The 19,456-nt window shown below is 40.9% G+C and overlaps 1 protein-coding gene and 1 long non-coding RNA gene across 2 annotated transcripts in view; one reads left to right on the top strand and one right to left on the bottom strand.

Moving 5' to 3' along the window:
* Positions 1–18,028, bottom strand: part of Raet1e (retinoic acid early transcript 1E) — a 29,144-nt gene extending 11,116 nt beyond the window's left edge. Inside the window, exon 1 of the mRNA XM_047558470.1 lies at positions 17,407–18,028. Within this exon, the coding sequence (XP_047414426.1) occupies positions 17,407–17,488 (82 nt within the window). The 5' untranslated portion in view covers positions 17,489–18,028. The remainder of the gene's footprint in view (positions 1–17,406) is intronic.
* LOC124988744 (uncharacterized) lies at positions 17,104–19,120 on the top strand. The gene is made up of 3 exons (XR_007109483.1): positions 17,104–17,891; positions 18,446–18,602; positions 18,854–19,120. It is a non-coding gene; the product is annotated as an uncharacterized LOC124988744 (long non-coding RNA).
* Positions 19,121–19,456: the final 336 nt, after the last annotated feature.

Raw genomic sequence — 19,456 nt, 5'->3', positions numbered from 1 at the left:
TTTACAAAACTTTACACTCAAAATATAAAGAACTCAATCAATAAATGGGCCAAGTAACTTGACACTTTACAGAAGAAGACACACAAGTTATTAATAAATATATGAAAAAGTGTTCAACATCTCTAGTCATTAGAGAAATGCAAATTAAAACAACTCTAAGATTTCATCTTACTCCAATTAGAATGGTTATTATCAAGAACACAAAAAGTAATAGATGTTGGCATGGATGTGGGGAAAAAGACACACTTTTACATTGCTGGTGGAGTTGCAAATTGGTTCAGCCACTCTGGAAAGCAGTGTGGAGAATCCTCAGAAAACTTGGAATGGACCCACCTTTTGACCCAGTTATCTCACTCTTCAGTTTATACCCAAAGGACTTAAAATTAGCATACTACAGTAATGCAGCCACATCAATGTTTATAGTAACTCAGTTCACAATAGCTAGATTGTAGAACCAACCGAGATGCCCTTCAACAGATGAATGGATAAAGAAATTGTGAAATATATACACAATGGAATATTATTCAGCCATAAAGAATAATAATATTATGGCATTTGCAGGTAAATGGATGGAGTTGGAGAATATAATGCTTAGTAAAATAAGCCAATCCCAAAAAACTAAAGGTTGAATGTTTTCCCTGATAAGGGGATGATGACATATAATGGGGGCAGGGGGGTGGGGGATAAGAAAAGAATGGAGGAACTTCATGCAGAAGAAAATGAGAGGGAGGGGGGCATGAAAAATGGTGGAATGAGACAGACATCATTACCCTATGTAAATGTATGATTACACGAATGGTATGAATCTACGTTGTGTACAAACATACAAACAAATGATGTACCCCATTTGTGTAAAATGAGTCAAACTGCAGTCTGTAAAAAATAAAAAATAATTTAAAATAAAACATTGCTTTATAGGATGACTCAAAGGAGAGATAACTTTATGTATCATTAAATGTTATCCCAAAGGAAAAAAACTAAATTTAATGCAGTTCCTATTAAAATTCCAGTGACATTCTTCATATAAATAGAAAAAGTAGTCATCAGGTTCATTTGGAAAAATAAGAGGCCCAGAATAGCCAAAACAATTCTTAGAAAAGTGAAGAAGGAGACATTATAATACCAGACCTTAAATTATGCTACAGAGCTATAGTAACAAAAACAGCTTGGTATTGGCACTAGCACAGATATGAAGACCAATGAAACAGAATAGAAGACACAGAGACAAACCTACATATATACAGTTATCTCATACTAGACAAAGGTGCCATAAAAATACATTGGAGAAAAGATAACCTCTTCAACAAATGGTGCTGGGAAAACTGGATATTCATGTGTAGCAGAATGAAATTGAACCCCTATATCTCACTCAACTCAAAGTGGAACAAGGACCTAGAAAGTAGACCATAGACCATGTGCCTGTAAGAAAAAAAAAATGTAGGTCCAACTCTCCATCATGTTAGCTTAGAAACTAAATTCCTCAAAAAGACTCCTAAAGCACAAGAAATAAAAGCAAGAATTGATAAATGGGATGGTATCAAACTAAAAAGCTTCTTCTCAACAAAGGAAATAAATAATGTGAGAAGAGAGCCTAAAGAATGGGTGAAAATCTTTGCCACCTGCACCTCAGATTAATCTCCAGGATATACAAAGAACTCAAAAAACTTAACACCAAAAAAACCTAAATAATCTAATCAATAAATGGGCAAAGAACTGAACAAGCAGTTTACTGAAGAAGAATATGAATGGTCAAAAACTATATGAAAAATATTCAACATCTCTAGCAATTAGAGAAGTATAAGTTAAAACCACAGTGAGATTCCATCTCACTCCAGTCAGAATGGCAATTATCAAGAATACAAGTAACGACAAGTATTGGCAAGGATGTGGGGAAAAAGGTTCACTCATACATTGCTGGTGGGTCTGCAAATTGGTGCAACTCTGGAAAGAAGTTTGAAGATTCCTCAGAAATCATGCAATGGAACCACCATTTGACCCAGTTATCACACTCCTTGGTGTATATCCAAAGGACTTAAAATCAAGATGCTAGGCAACAGAGCCACATCAATGTTTATAGCAGCTCAATTCACAATTGCAAAGCAATGAAACCAACTGAGGTGCCCATCCACAGATAAATGGATAAAGAAAATGTGGTATATGTATACCATGGAATATTACTCAGTCATAAAAAGAATGAAATTATGGCATTTGCTGGAGAATACCACATTAAGTGAGATAAGCCAGTTTCAAAAAACCAAAGACCAAAAGCTTTCTCTGATATTTAGATGATAACACATAAGACACAATAAGGTGGGGCACGTTGTATACGGAAATGGAAAAACTGAAGTTATTGGATGAGACAACAGATAATGAAAGGAAGGAAGGGAGGATAGGAATAGGAAAGACTGCAGAATAAATTGGACGTAACTTTCTTATGTTCATATACGAATACAGAACCAGTGAAATTCCACATCAAGTACAACAACAAGAATGGGATCCTAATAGAATGAGTTATACTCCATGTATGTACAATATGTGAAAATACACTGTACTTTCATGCATATCTAAAAAGTACAAAGAAAAAATTTTGTCTCAGTTTCTATAACAGGTAGTATCTCTCTTCCTTTTTATAAGAGAACTTTCCCTTCGATGTTTGATAAATGTCCAGGTTCCCTTGACAAGAATGTTGCCCTGAATTCCCACTTCTTTAAAAAATAATTTAATAAGAACACATTTATGATCAGTTTTATGGTCAGTCTTTATGTTTACAAATCAAGAGCATGGGTGCAGAACCACCACCAACAAACTACATTAAAATGGAATATTACATGCTTTTCACAGAGCAGAAGCTAAAATAACTTGTCCTATGCAATTAGTCACAAATACCATCATTGACTTTTTTCAACCCACATGATTGTTGTCTGAAATGTGCCTCCTTTGTAGCAGTTAAACCCTGTTCACAAATTCATCGAAACCTGTAGCTCCCTGTCTCTTCTCTCCTGATAAGTTGTTTCCTAGCAGTGATACCAGAGAAAAGATCTTACCTGAGATGATATTTATCAGAGACTACTGTGGTGGCATGACTCATGTCCTCTTGCACAAGTGAAACCTGCTTTACTAATTGGACCAGTGCTTCCTAAACATGCATTCTCCACCTCCCACCTCTTGATCCCCACTCTTTTCTTCTTCACTCACAAACAGGCCCACTTCTCCTTCCACTGGAGTTTGGGATTTTAGTCTTCTGCTCTTAGTATGAGGAAGAGGCTTCCTGGGAATAGAACTGTTCAGAGGCACAGGGTGAACTCTTGGAGGGGCAGAGACTAGCCCAGCCCCTTTGGGCATGGAGCTGCCCCCTCAGAAAAGCATGTCCACGGTTCCACCTGGCCACTGCCACATTAATCATTCTAGGATGGAATTCCTTTTTAGTCCAGTTCAGTGCTGAATGGATTACCAATGATTGTGGGGGTTTCAGCCATGTGGAGCGTGGATGAGGTAACAGTTAACTGCCAGAGGACGATGGCAGTGTCAGCAATAAATTAATTACTAATACACTTATCTAATCAATAAACACACAAGAGCCAATACTCTTTTCAATTGGAAGGGGGTGTGGCGAATCAGGCCATACCAGATCTGGCCTCCAACAACATGGAGAAGCCCACCTTCACCTTTACTTATAGTCACACAGGTAAAGGGGCCAGACCAGGGGGGCTTCTTCTGTGAGGAAGAGGATGGGGTGGAGCGAGAGAAGCCATTTGCTTAGGGAATTACATATCCTCAGATGGTGAGCCACCCCCACAGAGGGCCACTTAGTCCCAGGCTATCTGAAAGTCTCCCATGACCACCATTCCTGAGAGCCAGACCTCTGTATCTCATGGCTCAGCCAAGTCTGATTCTGCTAGACATGGATGGCTCCCCACAAATGATCAGACCCAAATCAGGCTCAATGAAATATCTGAACAGCCCTACTTTATAAAGTAAAGAGACTTATTTGGCTTGTGGTTCTGGAGGTTTGAAGTCTAAACTGTGCAAGTTCTGCAACAAGGGCCGTGCCTTGAGTGTGCTACCTCAAGGCCAATAGCAATGACAAGAGAGCGAGGGGAGCAAGATCACACTCGGAGCCAGAGAGGCAGGGTGGGGCCAGGCTTGTTCCTCTACAATCCCACCTGGAGAGCTAGCTTCCGAGAGTACCCCCACCCCAGTCCTGGGACTTCCCACTGGGAACCATCCTTAAAAGTTCCACAGCAACTCCCAATGGCACCACTAAGCCTCCAGTCACATGCACTGAGTGGGACACACTTGAATCATATCCAGACCAGAGCACCACCCAAAGGGATAGCAAATCCCTCTGTGTCCTGGGTAATTTTATGAAAGACTTAGGGATTATATGGCAGTGATGCAAAGTTTAACATTAAAAATCCTATATTAGTTCCATCTTTCTCCTACTTCTCTTTTGAATTAGAAAGAAAATATTCTTTATTTCACCCTCTCATTTCTTACTCAACTGTCATCTAAGTCCCCTTCCTCTTTAGCCTGAATTATTTTGGTCCTGTTCTATTTGGTCTTTCCATGACCATCCCTGCTTCAAAATTTTCTGTTGAAAAAAGCCAGAGTGATCGTTTAATACCTAAGACACTCATGTTCCTTTCTGCTCAAATTGTACCCCTTTTCTATCAGTGAAACTAAAGTCACTGCAGAAGTCTAGTGTTTCAGATGTCCAAGGTCTTTATCCCGCTGAGATGGAGGCCTCTTCCTCGTGTTTCCTGGAAAGCTGAATGTCTGCCTTCACCTTCTGAGTTTTGTGACAGTGCCGGGCCTATATTGTCCTGGTGGCCTTTGGCTCCAAGTCCCTGCTTTCACTGAAGGCTTGCTTTTCTCATGTTTCACTGTCCTCGTCCCTCCATTATCTATTATCCAAAAACCCAAATGGAACACTAGATACTTTTTCTTTTTTGACTTTGTCTCCATAGACCACACCAAGAGAAAATATGTAGGTATCCTGAAGATTTTGGGGTACACATAAACACAGTACAAACCAAAAACAATATTCATTTGGCATGGAAACCTCCTGCGTTCTTATAGATTAGCCCTGCACCCAGCCCTAGTTCAGCCACCAACTTTCACCTCCTGCCTGTTACTACAGCAACCTCCTAGGTGGCCTCCCACTTAAAGGGCCAGTGACCCTTTATTTAAAAAACAGAGTTGGGGGAGGTTCTACTGAGATATCTGCCTACCATCTGATGTTCACAGACCATAAAACTGGCCCTTTTACAGTGTTCAATTCAGTGGTTTCTTGGGTATATTCACAGAGTTGTACATCTGGTTTCACTATCTAATTCCACAACATTTTTATCATTCCACAAAACTGTACCCTTTAGTAGTCACATTATATGGGACTCATATCTTCACTCCTCCCCTGTAGCTCCTGGCAACCAGTAATCTACTTTGTCTTGATGCTTCTGTCTAGTATAGACATTTCATGTAAATGGAATCATACAATAAGTTGCTTTATGTGACTGACTTCCTTCACTTAGTAATATTTTCAAGGTTCCTCTGTGATATAGCATGTAGGATATAGCATGTGATAGCATGTGATATAGCATGTACTTCATTCCTTTTTATGGGCAAATAATGACCCATTGTGTGCATATACCATTTTTTGATTTTTACATTCTTTAGTTCATGATATTTGGATTATTTTTACTTCTGGGCTATTCTGAATGATGCTGCTGTGAGCATTCTTATATAGTTTTGTGTGGATATATTTTTACTTTTCTTGGCTATATGTTTAGGAATAGAATTGCTGGGTCACATGTTAACTCTCTGATATTTTAAGGGATTTCCCTACTGTTTTTTTTTAAATATATTTTTATTAGTTGTTGATGGACCTTTATTTTATTTACTTATTTATATGTGGTGCTGGAATTGAACCCAGTGCCTCACACATGCTAGGCAAGTGCTCTACCACTGAGCCACAACCCCAGCCCCCAGCTGTTTTTGAAAGTGGCTGTATTATTTTACATTACCACCAGCAAAGTATGTGGTTTCTGATTTATATCTTATATTTGTTTTTCTGATTATAGCCATCCAGGTGAATATGAAGTAGTATCTTATTGTAGTGTTGATTTGTATTTTCTAAAAACTAATGATATTAAACATTTTCTCATGTGGTTATTGATGATTAATGTGTCTTCTTTGGAGAAATGTCTATTTAGATCTTTTGCTTATTTTAAATTGGGCAATATATCTTCTTCTCCCCCCCTGCCCCCCAGTGCTGGGGATTGAACCCAGGGCCTTATACTTGCAAGGCAAGCACTCTACCAACTGAATTATATCCCCAAACTGCAATATATCTTCTTGTTAAATATTTTTTTTTTTTTTTTTTTTTTTTGGTACCAGGGATCGAACTCAGGGGCACTTGACCACTGAACCACATCCCCAGCCCTTTTTTGTATTTTATTTATTTTTTATTGTTTGTTTTATTTAGTTATACATGACAGCAGAATGCATTTTGATTAATTGTACTAAATTGAAGTATAACCTTTCATTTCTATGGTTGTACATGATGTAGAATCACACCATTCCTACAATCAAACATGTGCATAGGGTAATGAAGTTTGTCTCATTCCACTATCTTTCATTTCCCTACCCCTCTCCTGCCCTCATTTCCCTCTAAACAATCCAATGTTCCCCCATCTTCCCTAATCCTCCCACCCCATTATGTATCAGCATCCACCTATCAGAGAAAACATTCAGACTTTGGTTTTGGGGAAGGGATTATTTCACTTAGCATGATATTCTCCAACTCTGTCCATGTACCTACAAATGCCATAATTTTATTCTTCTTATGGCTGAGTAATATTCCATTGTAATATACCACATTTTCTTTATCCATTCATCTACTGAAGGGCATCGAGATTGGTTCCACAATCTAGCTGTTGTGAATTGGGCTACTATAAGCAGTGATGTGACTGTATCACTGTAGTATGCTGATTTTTAAGTCTTTGGAGAGCTGGGTCAAATGGTGGGTCCATTCCAAGTTTTCTGAGGAATCTTCATACTGTTTTCCAGAGTGACTGCACCAATTTGCAGACCCACCAGCAATGTATGAGTGTGCCTTTTCCCGCACATCCATGCCAACATCTATTGTTGTTTGTATTCTTGTTAATAGCCATTCTAATTGGAGTGAGATGAAATCTTAGGATAGTTTTTATTTGCATTTCTCTAATTACTAGAAATGTTGAACACTTTTTCATATATTTGTTGATGGCCTGTATTTCTTCTTCTGTGAAGTGTCTGCCCAGTTCCTTAGCCCATTTATTGATTGGGTTCCTTGTATTTTTGGTTTTCTGTGCATTTTTATTCTTTTTTTTTTTTTTTTTTTTGTGGTGCTGGGAATTTGAACTCAGGGCCTTGTGCTTGTGAGGCAAGCACTCTACCAACTGAGCTATATCCCCAGCCCTGGGTTCCTTGTATTTTTGGTGTGAAGATTTTTAAGTTCTTTATACATTTTGGAGATTAGTGCTCTGTCTGAAGTGCATGTGGAAAAGATTTTCTCCCACTTTGTAGGCTCTCTTTTCACATTATTGTTTTCTTTCCTGAGAAAAAGCCTTTTAGTTTGAATCTATCCCATTTATTGATTCTTGCTTTCATTTCTTGCACTCTGGGAGTCTTGTTAAGGAAGTCTAGTCCTAAGCTGACATCATGGAAATTCAGGTCTACTTTTTCTTCTTTTTGGTGCAAGGTCTCTGGTCTAACTCCTAGGTCCTTAATCCATTTTGAGTTGAGTTTTGTACAGGGTGAGAGACAGGGGTTTAATTTCATTTTACTGCATATGGATTTCCAGTTTTGCTAGCACCATTTGTTGAACAGGCTGTCTTTTCTCCATTGTATGTATTTGGCACCTTTGTCTAGTATGAGATAACTGTATTTATGTGGATTGGTCTCTGTGTCTTCTATTCTGTATCATTGGTCTACTTGTATATTTTGGTGCCAATACCATGCAATTTTTGTTATGATTGCTCTGTAGTATAGTTGAAGTTCTGGTATTGTGATACCTCCTGCTTCACTTTTTCTGCTCAGGATTGTTTTGGCTATTTAAGGTCTCTTATTCTTCCAGATGAATTTCATGATTGCTTTCTCTATTTCTATGAAAAATGTCATTGGGTTTTAATAGGAATTGCATTGAATCTTTATAGCACTTTTGGTAGTATGGTCATTTTGACAATATTAATTCTGCCTATCCAAGAACATGGGAAATCTTTCCATCTTCTAAGGTTTTTTTTCTTTCTTTTGTGTTCTGTAGTTTTCATTGTAGAGATATTTAACCTCTTTCGTTAGATTGATTCCCAAGTATTTTATTTTATTTTATTTTTTTGAAGCTATTGTGAATGGGGTAGTTTTCCTAATTTCTCTTTCAGAAGATTCATCACTTATAAATAGAAATGCATTAGATTTATGAGTATTGATTTTATATCCTGCTACTTTGCTGAATTCATTTATTCTAGAAGTTTCCTGGTAGAATTTTTTCGGATCCTTTAAATATAGACTCATGTCATCAACAAATAGGAATAGTTTGAGTTCTTCTTTCCTATTTGTGTCCCTTTAATTTCTTTGATCTGTCTGATTGCTCTGGCTAGAGTTTCAAGGATGAAACTCTGAGGCTGGCTTAGAACTAGAGATCCTCCTGCTTCAGTCTCCCAAGCTGCTGGGATTACAGGTGAACACCACCATACCCAGCTCCTTCTTTTTGACTTTTAAAAGAGTTCATACATATTCTGGATACAAGTTCCATATTAGATCTGTGATTTACAAATATTTCTCAAATTCTGTGTGTTTATTTACTTTTTTTTTTTTTTTTTTGCACGAGGATTAAACCCAAGGGTGCTTAAACACTGAATAGCATCCCCAGACCTTTTCATATTTTATTTAGAGACAGGGTCTTACTAAGTTGCTTAGGGTCTTGCTAAGTTGCTGAGACTGGCTTTGAACTCGTGATCCTTTGGAGGCATGATTCTCAGCCTCCAAAGCCATTGGAATTACAGATGTGCATCAGTGCATCCTGGATTTCTGGATGATAATGTATGTAGCACAAAATTTTTTAATTTTTATGAAATCCAGTTTATTTTCTCTTTTGCTGTTTGTTCTGTTGGTGTGATCTGTAAGAAGACTTCATCTAAATCAATGTCAGAGTTACTCCTATGTTTTCTTCTAAGTGTTCATAGTTTTATCTCATACATTTAGGTTGATGACTCATTTTGTGTTAATTTTTGTGTAATCAAAGGGTCTAAATTTGTTCTTTTGCACAAAGATATTCAGTTGTCCCCAAACTGTTGAAAAGATTATTTTTTCCTCATTGAATTGTCCTGGCACCTGTGTTGACAATTAAGTGATCTACATGTAAGAATTTATTTCTAGGCTTCCAGTTCTATTTCATTCATGTTTATGTCTATCTTAATGCAATACCACACTGTCTAGATTACTGTAGAATTGTAGAAAGTTTTAAAATTGGCAAGTGTGACTCTTCCAACTTTGTTCTTTTTAACCATGAATTTGACTTTTCTGCTTCTTTTGCATTCTCATAGGAATCCTGGGACCAGCTTGGCATTTTCTGCACAAAAAGACAGCTGAGACTTTCATATGGATTGCATTGAGCCTTATGATTCAATAAACCTTTGGAATATTGTAATTGTAACAATACTAAGTTTCCTATCCATGAACATGGAATATCTTTACGTTTATCTAGATCTTGTTTGGTGGTTTTCAGTGTAAAAGGCTTCTACCTCTTTTGTTAAATTTATTCACGTTTTATCTTTTTTGGTGCTATTATATATAGAACTGTTTTCTTAGTTTCACTTACAGAATGCTTATGGCAACTGGACACAAAGAGAATTGATTTTTGTATGTTTATTTCTTATCCTGTATCATTGCTGAACTTACTTTTTAGTTCCATTAGGTTTTGGGTGATTAATTTTTTTATAATTTTCTTTGGTGTATTTACTATTTTAACATGTAGTAAAATGTTTAACATGTACTGATAAGGTAGCTCTTATGTCTACCACTTTGTTCTCAATTTTCCATATATTTGATGGAGTTTTTTTTGTTGTTGTTCTTTTTCCCCATCATTTTGGCGTCTTTTTGTGTTAAATAGATATTTTCTACTGTACCACTGCAGTTCCCTTTTTCTTACTTTATTAAAAAAGTTATTTTCTTAGTTATTTTCTTATATTTTCTAAGAAAATATAAGTTATATAAGTTATTAATTATAATTAATAACTTAAACAAGATTGGATAAAACCAATTTAAATTTAATAGTATATAAAATCTTTTCCAATATAGTTCTGTTCCTTCTCTCTCTTTGTGATACAGTAGTCATACAAAGTATATCTTTACATGTAATAAACCCATCAACATGGTTTTATAATGATTACTCATATAGTTGTCTTTTAAATCATATTGGAAATGAGCAGAACTACAAAGCAGTGTCCCTGCAAGCCCACCCAGTCATCAGTCCCCAGGGCTCCTGGCCTCACCGGAAGTCTTGGACAGGAAGTGCCAGATGGGGCACAGGAAGTGGCAGATGGGGTGGGCAGCCCTTGTCTCCCAGGGCCTCTTAGTTCTGCTGACACCAGGTCTCTCCTGCCACAAGTTGGATCCTACCCTGGAACCTCTGCGTTACATGGAAAGGGGAGTTATGGTTGCACATAAGTTAAGGTTACTAATCAGCTGACCTGGACATGGAGTGATTCTGGATTATCCAGGTGAGTCCAAAGTCATCGCAGGATTTTAACAAATGAAGGGGCCAGCAGAAGAAGAACTAGGTGGCATCCTAAGGAGTCACCTTGGCATTGCTGCCTTTGAGAACGGAGAAGTAACATCCTGAACCAAAGACTGTGGGCAAGAAGCACATTCCTCTAGAAGCAGGAAAAGGCCAAGAAATACTAATCTCTCTTGAGTTTCCTGAAGGAATACCTTACAAAGAAATGCATAATGATTTTAACCCTGTGAGAATTTGGTATTTTCATCTCCAGAACCATAAAAGAATACATATGTTGTAATTTGTTACAGCAATCAAAAGCTGGCACAGTATATTTAAGTGGGTCACTGCATGAGGGGAAAAACTCAGGTTGAGGAGAGTCAGGACTGTTCCAGCAGATAGAGGTATTACAATTTTAAATAGGTACCTTTACAATTAAAAATGGTTACAAAGGAAAAAAAAGTATATCTATTGCATGACAATTTTAAAAATTAAAGAAAGAAAAAATGAATAAAGGATTCAAAAGGGGGAGGGAGTCATAGGCATGGAAGGGTGTGCCACCTGAGGACAGGATGTGAGAATGACACAGGTAAATTGCTCAGGGAAGAATAGTCCAGGCTGAAGGGATGGCAGTGCAAAGGTCCTGAGGCTGGAGAATTCTGCAATGTTCTGAAGACCAACAAGTTAGCACTGGGGTAGGGACTGAGTGAGCAGGGGACAGTGTAGAGGATGGCTGGCTAGACTATAGGGTTGCCTCAACCTTTGTGGTGGCTTTGGTCTTTACTCTGATCATATTCAAATGACAATTACATGGAGTATGTGCCTTATTCAAGTTTTCTCATCTCTTTGGTGAGACGATTCAGCAGAGGGATTATTATAGCCTGAATGTTTGTGTTGCTCTCAAATTCATATGTTGAATTCTAATCAACAATGTGTATTAGGGACTTAGGAAAAGGAGAGAGAAATATGTAATCTTAAAGGAAACCCCTCAAGTCATTGAAATGCAGAATCATGCCACTGAGATGCAGAAAACAGTTGCAAGCCTTGGTCCATGCCCTTGTAAGATGAGGGAAATAGACAAGTGCAGGAAAATTGGTGAGAAATTTTGCAGCTCCACCCTGGCTCCACCTCCAGTCCAGTCGCTAATAAATATTGGGCCCCCAGTCCAAGTCAAGGCGGCTTCTCATTCTCAAGACAGCCCACACTGTCCCTTGAATGTGTATCTATCTTCTTAAATAAATCTCAGTCTTTGCCTTTGTCTGGCTCATGCTAAAATTCTTTTCCTACATGTATGCCAAGAACCCTGCTGGTCCTAATTTGAGTTACCCCTCTCTTCTTGGACTTCTCAGACCCCTTCTCCAGAGACGGCTTCTCCTGTGACAGAGCCACTGGTTGGTGATTAGGTTGTTGAAAATAACGACTGGATTATTTCCAGTAACAGAGGTGATGCCTATCTTGGGAACCCTCAGTGAGAAGGTGCCTATTGAGATAGCCCAATTGCTGTTGTGACACCCTGTTGAATAGGAGGCTCTTCATTAGCCACAGAGCTATTCAGTTCTAGATCTTGAGGTTCACCACCAGCTGCTCAGGGGTAGAAAGTTATGGGCACAAGCTGATAATCAAGCTGCTCATACTCATGACCTCGTCTACTTTCTTTGAAGAAACTTTTTCACAAAACCCTTTTAATGATAAAACTTACAAAATAAACTTGCTGAGCTGACTCATGGTCATTACACTCCACCAGAGTGTAATATCTGCTGAGTCCCAGCCTTTTCTCTCCTTGTGTGTCTGTTTGTCTTTTCTAATCCCCCATTGCCCCTCATCAGGGTTCCTAAATTAACTGCTGTGCAGGTCATGGCATTAGGTCATGAAGATGAAGCCCCCTAAGAATAAGATTAGTGCCCTTTTAAAAGACAAGGTAGGTCTCGAGATTCCCTTTGCCCCCTTCTGCCACTAATGAGTTTTGTGTAGTCAAATAATGATGAGTCCTATGAATGGGCATTTCCAGGGAGCACCAGCCCCAGGGTGCATCTTCTTGACTGGGCTGCTGTTTTTCTAGAAGGTTGCACAGTTGTTTGTTTGTTTTCCAGGCTACTCCCAAGGTGGGTGTGGGGGATGGGAATGGGACATGTTAGCATACCACAAAGCTACTGCTCTTACTGAGATTTGGCCATTTTCCTTGAATATATGCTCCCCACATTGGTATAAGGTTTGGTTAATTTTCAGAAGTCTGATAAAGCTGGTTTTTGAAGACATTTGTACCTGTTCTCCATGGTTTTATGAGGAGCAGATTTTTAGGCATCCTCACTATACCATTCCAGAAGGCCTGGGCTTAGACCAGACTAAAGTTTCTGCATAGCAAAGGAAACAATTTTCAGTGTGAAGAGACACTATACTGAATGGAAGAAAATATTTGTAAATGGCCCAGCTGATGAGAAGTTAATATTCAGACTATATAAGGAACTTGAACAAATAACAAACAACCTGATTAAAAAATAGAGAAAAATATGAATAGACATTTCTCAGAAGAGACATACAAATAGCCAACAGGCATGCAAAAAAGTACCCAGTATCACTAATCATCTTTGAAATGCAAATCACAACCACAAAGAGGTATCATCTGATTCCAGTAAGAATGGTTGTTATCAAAAATACAAAAGAATCTCCTCAGAAAACTTGGAATGGAACCACTAGCTGGATTTTATTGACCCAGCTATCCCATTCCTCAGTTTATACTCAAAAGACTTAGAATCAGCTTACACAGCAGCCACATCGATGTTTATAGCAGCTCAACTCACAATAGCTACACTATGGAATCAACCTAGGTGTCCTTCAACAGATGAATGAAGAAAATGTGAGATATGAATGTATACACACACACACACACACACACACACACATATATATATATATATATATATATATATATATATATATACAGGATGGAATATTACTCAGCTTTAAAGAATGAAATTATGGCATTTGCTGATAAATGGATGATGGATGAAGTTGGAGAATATCATGCTAGGTGAAATAAGCCAAACCCAAAAAACCAAAGGCCAAATGTTTTCTCTAATTCACAATAGGGGTGGAGGGCACTAGGGAAGAATAGAGTTACTTTAGATTAGGTAGAGGGGAGTGAAGAGAAGGGAAGGGGTAGTGGGGTGGGAAGGATAGTAGAGTGAAACAGACATTATTACCTCGTGTACATATATGACTGCATGACCAATGTGATCCTACAATATATACAATCAGAAAAATGAGGAATTATATTCTACTTATGTATGATTTATCAATATACATAAATGCAATCTACTATCATGTATAATTAGAACAAATTAAAAAATTAAATAAAAAGTAAAAAAGATAGTAAGTGTTGGCAATGGACCCCTTGCATATTGTTGATAGGAATGTCAACTCATAGAGCCGCTAGGAAAAACAGTATGGAGAGGCATCAAAAAAATTAAAAATAATACCAGGATATGATCTAGGAATTCCTCTAGTGGGTAATAGTGAAAGAAAATAAATACAGTCTGTCAAAGACATCTGCATTCCATGTTCATTGCGGCACTATTCACAAAGGTCAAGAAATGGAAACAACCTAGGTGTCCATCAACTGATGAACAGGTAAAGACGATGTGGTACACACACACAATGGAATAATATCCATCTGTAAAAAAGGATGAAATCCTGTCATCTGCAACACAATTGATGGAAATGGAGATGATCATGTTAAGGGAAGTAAGACAGGCAGAGAAAGACAAGCACCATATGATCTCACTAGCACGTGGAATACAAAAAAGTTGATCCCAAAAGTTGAGAATTGAATGGTGGTTACCAGAGGCTGTGAACAGTAGTGGGAAAAGGAGGGCTGAGGAAAGGTTACCGATGGGTGCTAAGTTACAGTTACGTAGGAGTAAGGAGTTCGTGTGCTATGGCCACAGTGGGGTGACTCTAGAAAACCATAAAGTCCTGTGTTTCTTTCTCAGTAGCTAAAAGAAAGAATTTTGAAAGTTTTCACCATAAAGAAATGATAAATGCTTGCAGAGACAGATACATTTAACATGATTTAAATCTTACACAGTATCAAAACTTCACATGGCACCCCCTTAACATATAAAATTTTTATGTTAATATGTAGAAATTAAAAATAAAATAACAAAATAAAACCTGGCATAAGGGCACCAGAATTGTCTAGAAGCTCAGTGACGAGGACTGCTAAAGGCCAGGGTGTATAATGGGCGGCAGAATTCCAGAACTGGGCTCCGAGAGAGTAATGGGGAAGAAAAATTCAGATACTACGGAACCTGAATGGAGGTGATGAATAGGCAGAAGAAAAGAGTGTACATGCAATTAGACAGCAGAAAGCCAGTCAGGGGCCTAATCCTTAGGGAGCTAAGCCTGGGGCTGAGAGATCACAGGGAACCTCATGGCAAAGCCCCTGGGCAGGCAATCCAGATTCTGCCTGATACCAAGCAAAGCAAAACCCAAGGATGGATGATCAGGAGGCTGAAAGCTGACGCCCACCAAAAGTCTGGCTGTTTGCTCAGTTTCCAGACCTCAGCCCTGTCTCAGTCTGAACACATTCCTAGGAGGAGAGGTCAGGCTCCTATCAGGAGGGACCCTTCAATACGAGAGTTAGTGCAATGTCCACTTCCAGCCTGCCCCACAGGGTCATCTGCCCATTCACTTGGGTCTCTGTGCATCAAGAAGCAAAAAACACTCAGACATTCATCCTGGAGACAGCGTGAGCTGACTGCATACCCAGGTTTCTGAAGTATCACTACAGCCCTCTGGTTCTGACAAGGTGCATGTGGGGTCAAGAATGGACCTGTCCCAGGTCCTGCTCATAAGTGGGCCCCAGACCCACTCAATGGTCATTTCAAATTCTCTGAATTTGTAACTGAAATGAATAACTCATGGACTTAGTAAGCCTCCCCCAGATGGATGTTTAAAATAATATCTCATCCTGGAGAACACACATTTGATCTCTGCTAAGTGCACCACATCACCCTCAACTCACACCTGTGATTTCAGGAAGTGTATCCTACATGGACCAAAGAATCCCCTGGGCAGCAAAGGGTGTGCATGTGGTGGGGACAGCCCCAATCTACAGGAACCCCTTCTAACATTCAGTCCATCTTACACTCACAGGAGCATAGGATGTGCTGCTCACTCTGAAATATGCATCTGCAGAACCACTTGGGGAAGACAACCTGGGGAAGGACACCAACACTGGGACACTGGAAATACCCTAATCTGGGGTCAGAAGACTAGGAGAGTGGAAAAATCCAGTGCCCTGTTCATTTGCATGTAGTCTTCAGTAGCTCTCACAGTAAGGCAGACTTGAGTACTTGATATAGAGACAGGGCTGCAGAGTTGAAAGTATTTACTATCTGCCTTTACAGAGAAAATAAGCACTCGTGCCTATTTCATACCATTATGGCTCCCCAAAAAGGATAGACTAGATGGGCCAATGATCCAAGGTCAGAAGTCTATGGGTGCCCCTACTACAGACATCTGTAGATGCACCATTGCCTTTAGGGAACAGACAGATGAGGATGGGGGGAGGTTAAGAGAATAATTCTATACAATGGCCCACTGTGCTGACACCTACACACTTTCTAGACCCCTGTATACTTTCTTTACCAAAAAGTAATTAACTTGCAGGGGCTGGGGAGATAGCTCAGTTGGTAGAGTGCTTGCCTTGTAAGTACAAGGCCCTGGGTTCAATCCCCAGCACGGCAAAAAAAAAAAAAAAAAAAGTAATTAACCTGCAACGGACAGGAAATGTCACATTCTTCAGCAAACTCACAATTATCTGCAAGGAAATGCAGGTAGGAAATAATGTTGATAAGAGGAATCCATCTTGAGTTCAAAGCCAGCCTCAGTAACTTAGTGAGGCACTTAGCAACTCAGTGAGACCCTGGCTGCAAATAAAATATAAAAAAGGGCTGGGGATGTAGCTCAAAGGTTAAGTAGCCCTAGCTCAATTCCCAGTACCAAAAAACAAAAAAAGGAACTGAAATTACTTTGAAGGGAGAGACAGTTTTGACCCTTCACAGACCAGATTCTGGAAGATAAGGGTAATTCCTTCTAACCATAAACCTGTAAAAATGATTAAGAATCCAATTAGAACCAGTCAGCATGAGGTCAAGGTGACAGAGTTGTCAAGGCAGTGGGGACTTGAAAGTCTGATGTCATCCTGCTGTCAGTCAAAATCAAGAGGTGGAACTGGGCAGGACTCTGGAAACTTCCTTGGATCCCCAATAAAAGTGAAGTGCAGAAGAGGCCCGTGGTCCCCCTACTCTCTGAGAGGACCTGCTCTCCCTTGAGAGTGTCCCCTTTCCCTATCCTTTCAATAAACTGGCTCTTTCAAGCTCCGGCCCCAGGAGAGAGAGGCTCTGACCCCACCGTCCGAGGACTGAGGGGCCTGGGGACCGTCAGCAAGCCGCCTCGCTCTCCTGCCATCGCGCTCCCTCCCATCCTCCTGCCCTCACTTTTCCTCTCTTTCCGGCTCCCTGGGCTCCCTCGGAGGTGCAGGGTCCTGAACCTGCCGCCGGGCGTGGACGGGGGGGACCGAGCCCGCAGGGGAAGTCTGGGGACTGAGGAGGGGACGGAGGTGTCCCCGTAAGTTCCATCCCGCAACTCACCGGCCGGCGCCGCCCAAAGAAAGTAAGGCGGGAGCTGAGCCAGGACGGCGAGAACCAGCGCAGCGCCCACCGTAGTCGCCATGGGTACGGAGCTCCGGAGCCCGGGAGGCCCCGGTCGTGGGCAGAAACTTTAAAGCCGGATCCGCCCGGCGCCGCGCTCTCGCTCCTGCGGATTGGGAGCCCCGCGCCTCGGGTCTGACGCTCCACAGCGGCGGCTCAGTGCAGCCCCGCCCGCTCCTTTACCCCTGGGCTGCGCGGGCCGCGTGTCTTCGCAGAGACGTCAGTGGGATCACCGCCCGTGCAGGTCCTCGCCTGGGTTCCAGGTCCTGGGACATCGCGAGGCCCGGGCGGGTCCCCAGAGACTTCCGCAGCCTCCTCGCCGCCGCCTTCTGCCCTCCTCCCGGCGCTTACCGCAGAAGACGAACCCAACGTTGAGGATACAGTGGGCGCCTCCAGCCGGGGAAGCTGGCGATCTAAGTCCGAGAGTAAGAAAAATCTCCTTTTTTCACCAGCAGCCTCCCCACTGACTGGTCCCCAAGACGGGCCGCGTCCGCTGCCTGCTCCACGTTCCTGAGCTTCTTAATCATCCCGGTGTTGGTCTTCCTCACCTCATCCTCGTTCCTGCCTCCTCTGCGGACGTCTTGGGCCTGGCTGTTCCCATCTGCAGCCCCACCTGCAGACTCCTCCGTTTCATTCTGAAAGGACCAAGAAGTTCGGGCCCCCAATAAAGTCTCGGCTAAAACCAACGTGCTTGAAGCCAGTTGTTAGCTATCCTGCCATTCAAGATCGTTTTTGGCAGATTCTGTGTCCCTGGAGCCTGAAACCTTCAGGAAAAACTCTGAAAGTGAAAGCACCTTCTGTTTTAGAAAAAGTTCGGTCAGACAGGCAGGAAACAGCTCAACTCTGCTGTTCCCTTGAGTCTTGCAGAAAGAATCTTTTTTTCTTCTTCTTTTTTTCTTTTGAGGCACTGAGAATTAAATTCAGGGGCGCTCTACCACTCAACTACATCCCCTGATCCTTTAAAAATTTTTTGAAACAGGCTGTCACTAAATCATCCCGGCTGGCCTGGAACTTGCGAACCCGGGATCACAGGCAGGTGTTGCAGCGCCTGGCAATGATTAACTTCTTAAAGTTGCCTTTGGTCACTTTCATTGTTACCTTGAGGTGCAATCATTTCAACATCCATCCAACACCAGGTAAGTACCATTTAAATAACTTCAAATACATGCTTCAGGCAGGTGTGGGTATTAGATATGGAAAATGACAAACCCCCAAATAATGAGGGGGTTAAGAAAGAAGGTCATACATTGAGACCATTCATCCTTTCCCTGGTACATTCTTTCCCAGTGATAAAGCAAACTATGGGGAGGAGTGTTCATCAAACTTAGAAAGGAAATCTCTGGAGAGAGGCCAAGAATTAATCCTTCCCTGAACAAATCTTTTCCAGATACCAACTGCTGACCCCAGGTCCTCCATTCTGTTCAGTAAGATAAATCCCAGAGTTCAACCCCTGACCCATCTCCCTCACAGTTTGCCCGGTAAAACAGACCCTAAATTCCTGAGTGCCCAAGCTGACACACTCATTAAGGATCCTCTCAGTACAACCTCCATAAGCCCAGTCCCCTCCTTTGTTCATGGCCCATTTTCCACCAGGAGAATGGGTCCAGCAGTGTCACCCAATTCCGTCCCCCCACCTGATCCTGCATGAGACTTTGTTCCCCAATAAAGAGCTGATCTGTGAAGTTTGTGTCAGTCCTGGTCTTTTTGTGCTAACAATGGGGAAGAAAGAAATGATCACCTGAGGAGACTCCATGTTCTTGATGAGTGGCTCCTGGTCTGTCACCTCTTACACCACCATTCAGAGGTTCAGACACAGGAACTGCACACAGAGCCCCACCTCATGACTGGGACTCAGGCCTGTGGTGTCAGAGAAAGGGGAACTAATTACTAAATTAGGAAAGCCCTGCTGAGTCATAAGTTTGTCTAAGAGCAGGGCACTTGCATAGTCTCTCCATTCATCTCTTTCATTCCACCAGAGCATTAAATGTCA

This window comes from Sciurus carolinensis, chromosome 7, assembly GCF_902686445.1.
Source record: "Sciurus carolinensis chromosome 7, mSciCar1.2, whole genome shotgun sequence".
Classification (NCBI taxonomy): domain Eukaryota; kingdom Metazoa; phylum Chordata; class Mammalia; order Rodentia; family Sciuridae; genus Sciurus; species Sciurus carolinensis.
This window is presented reverse-complemented; position numbering and strand designations above follow the sequence as displayed.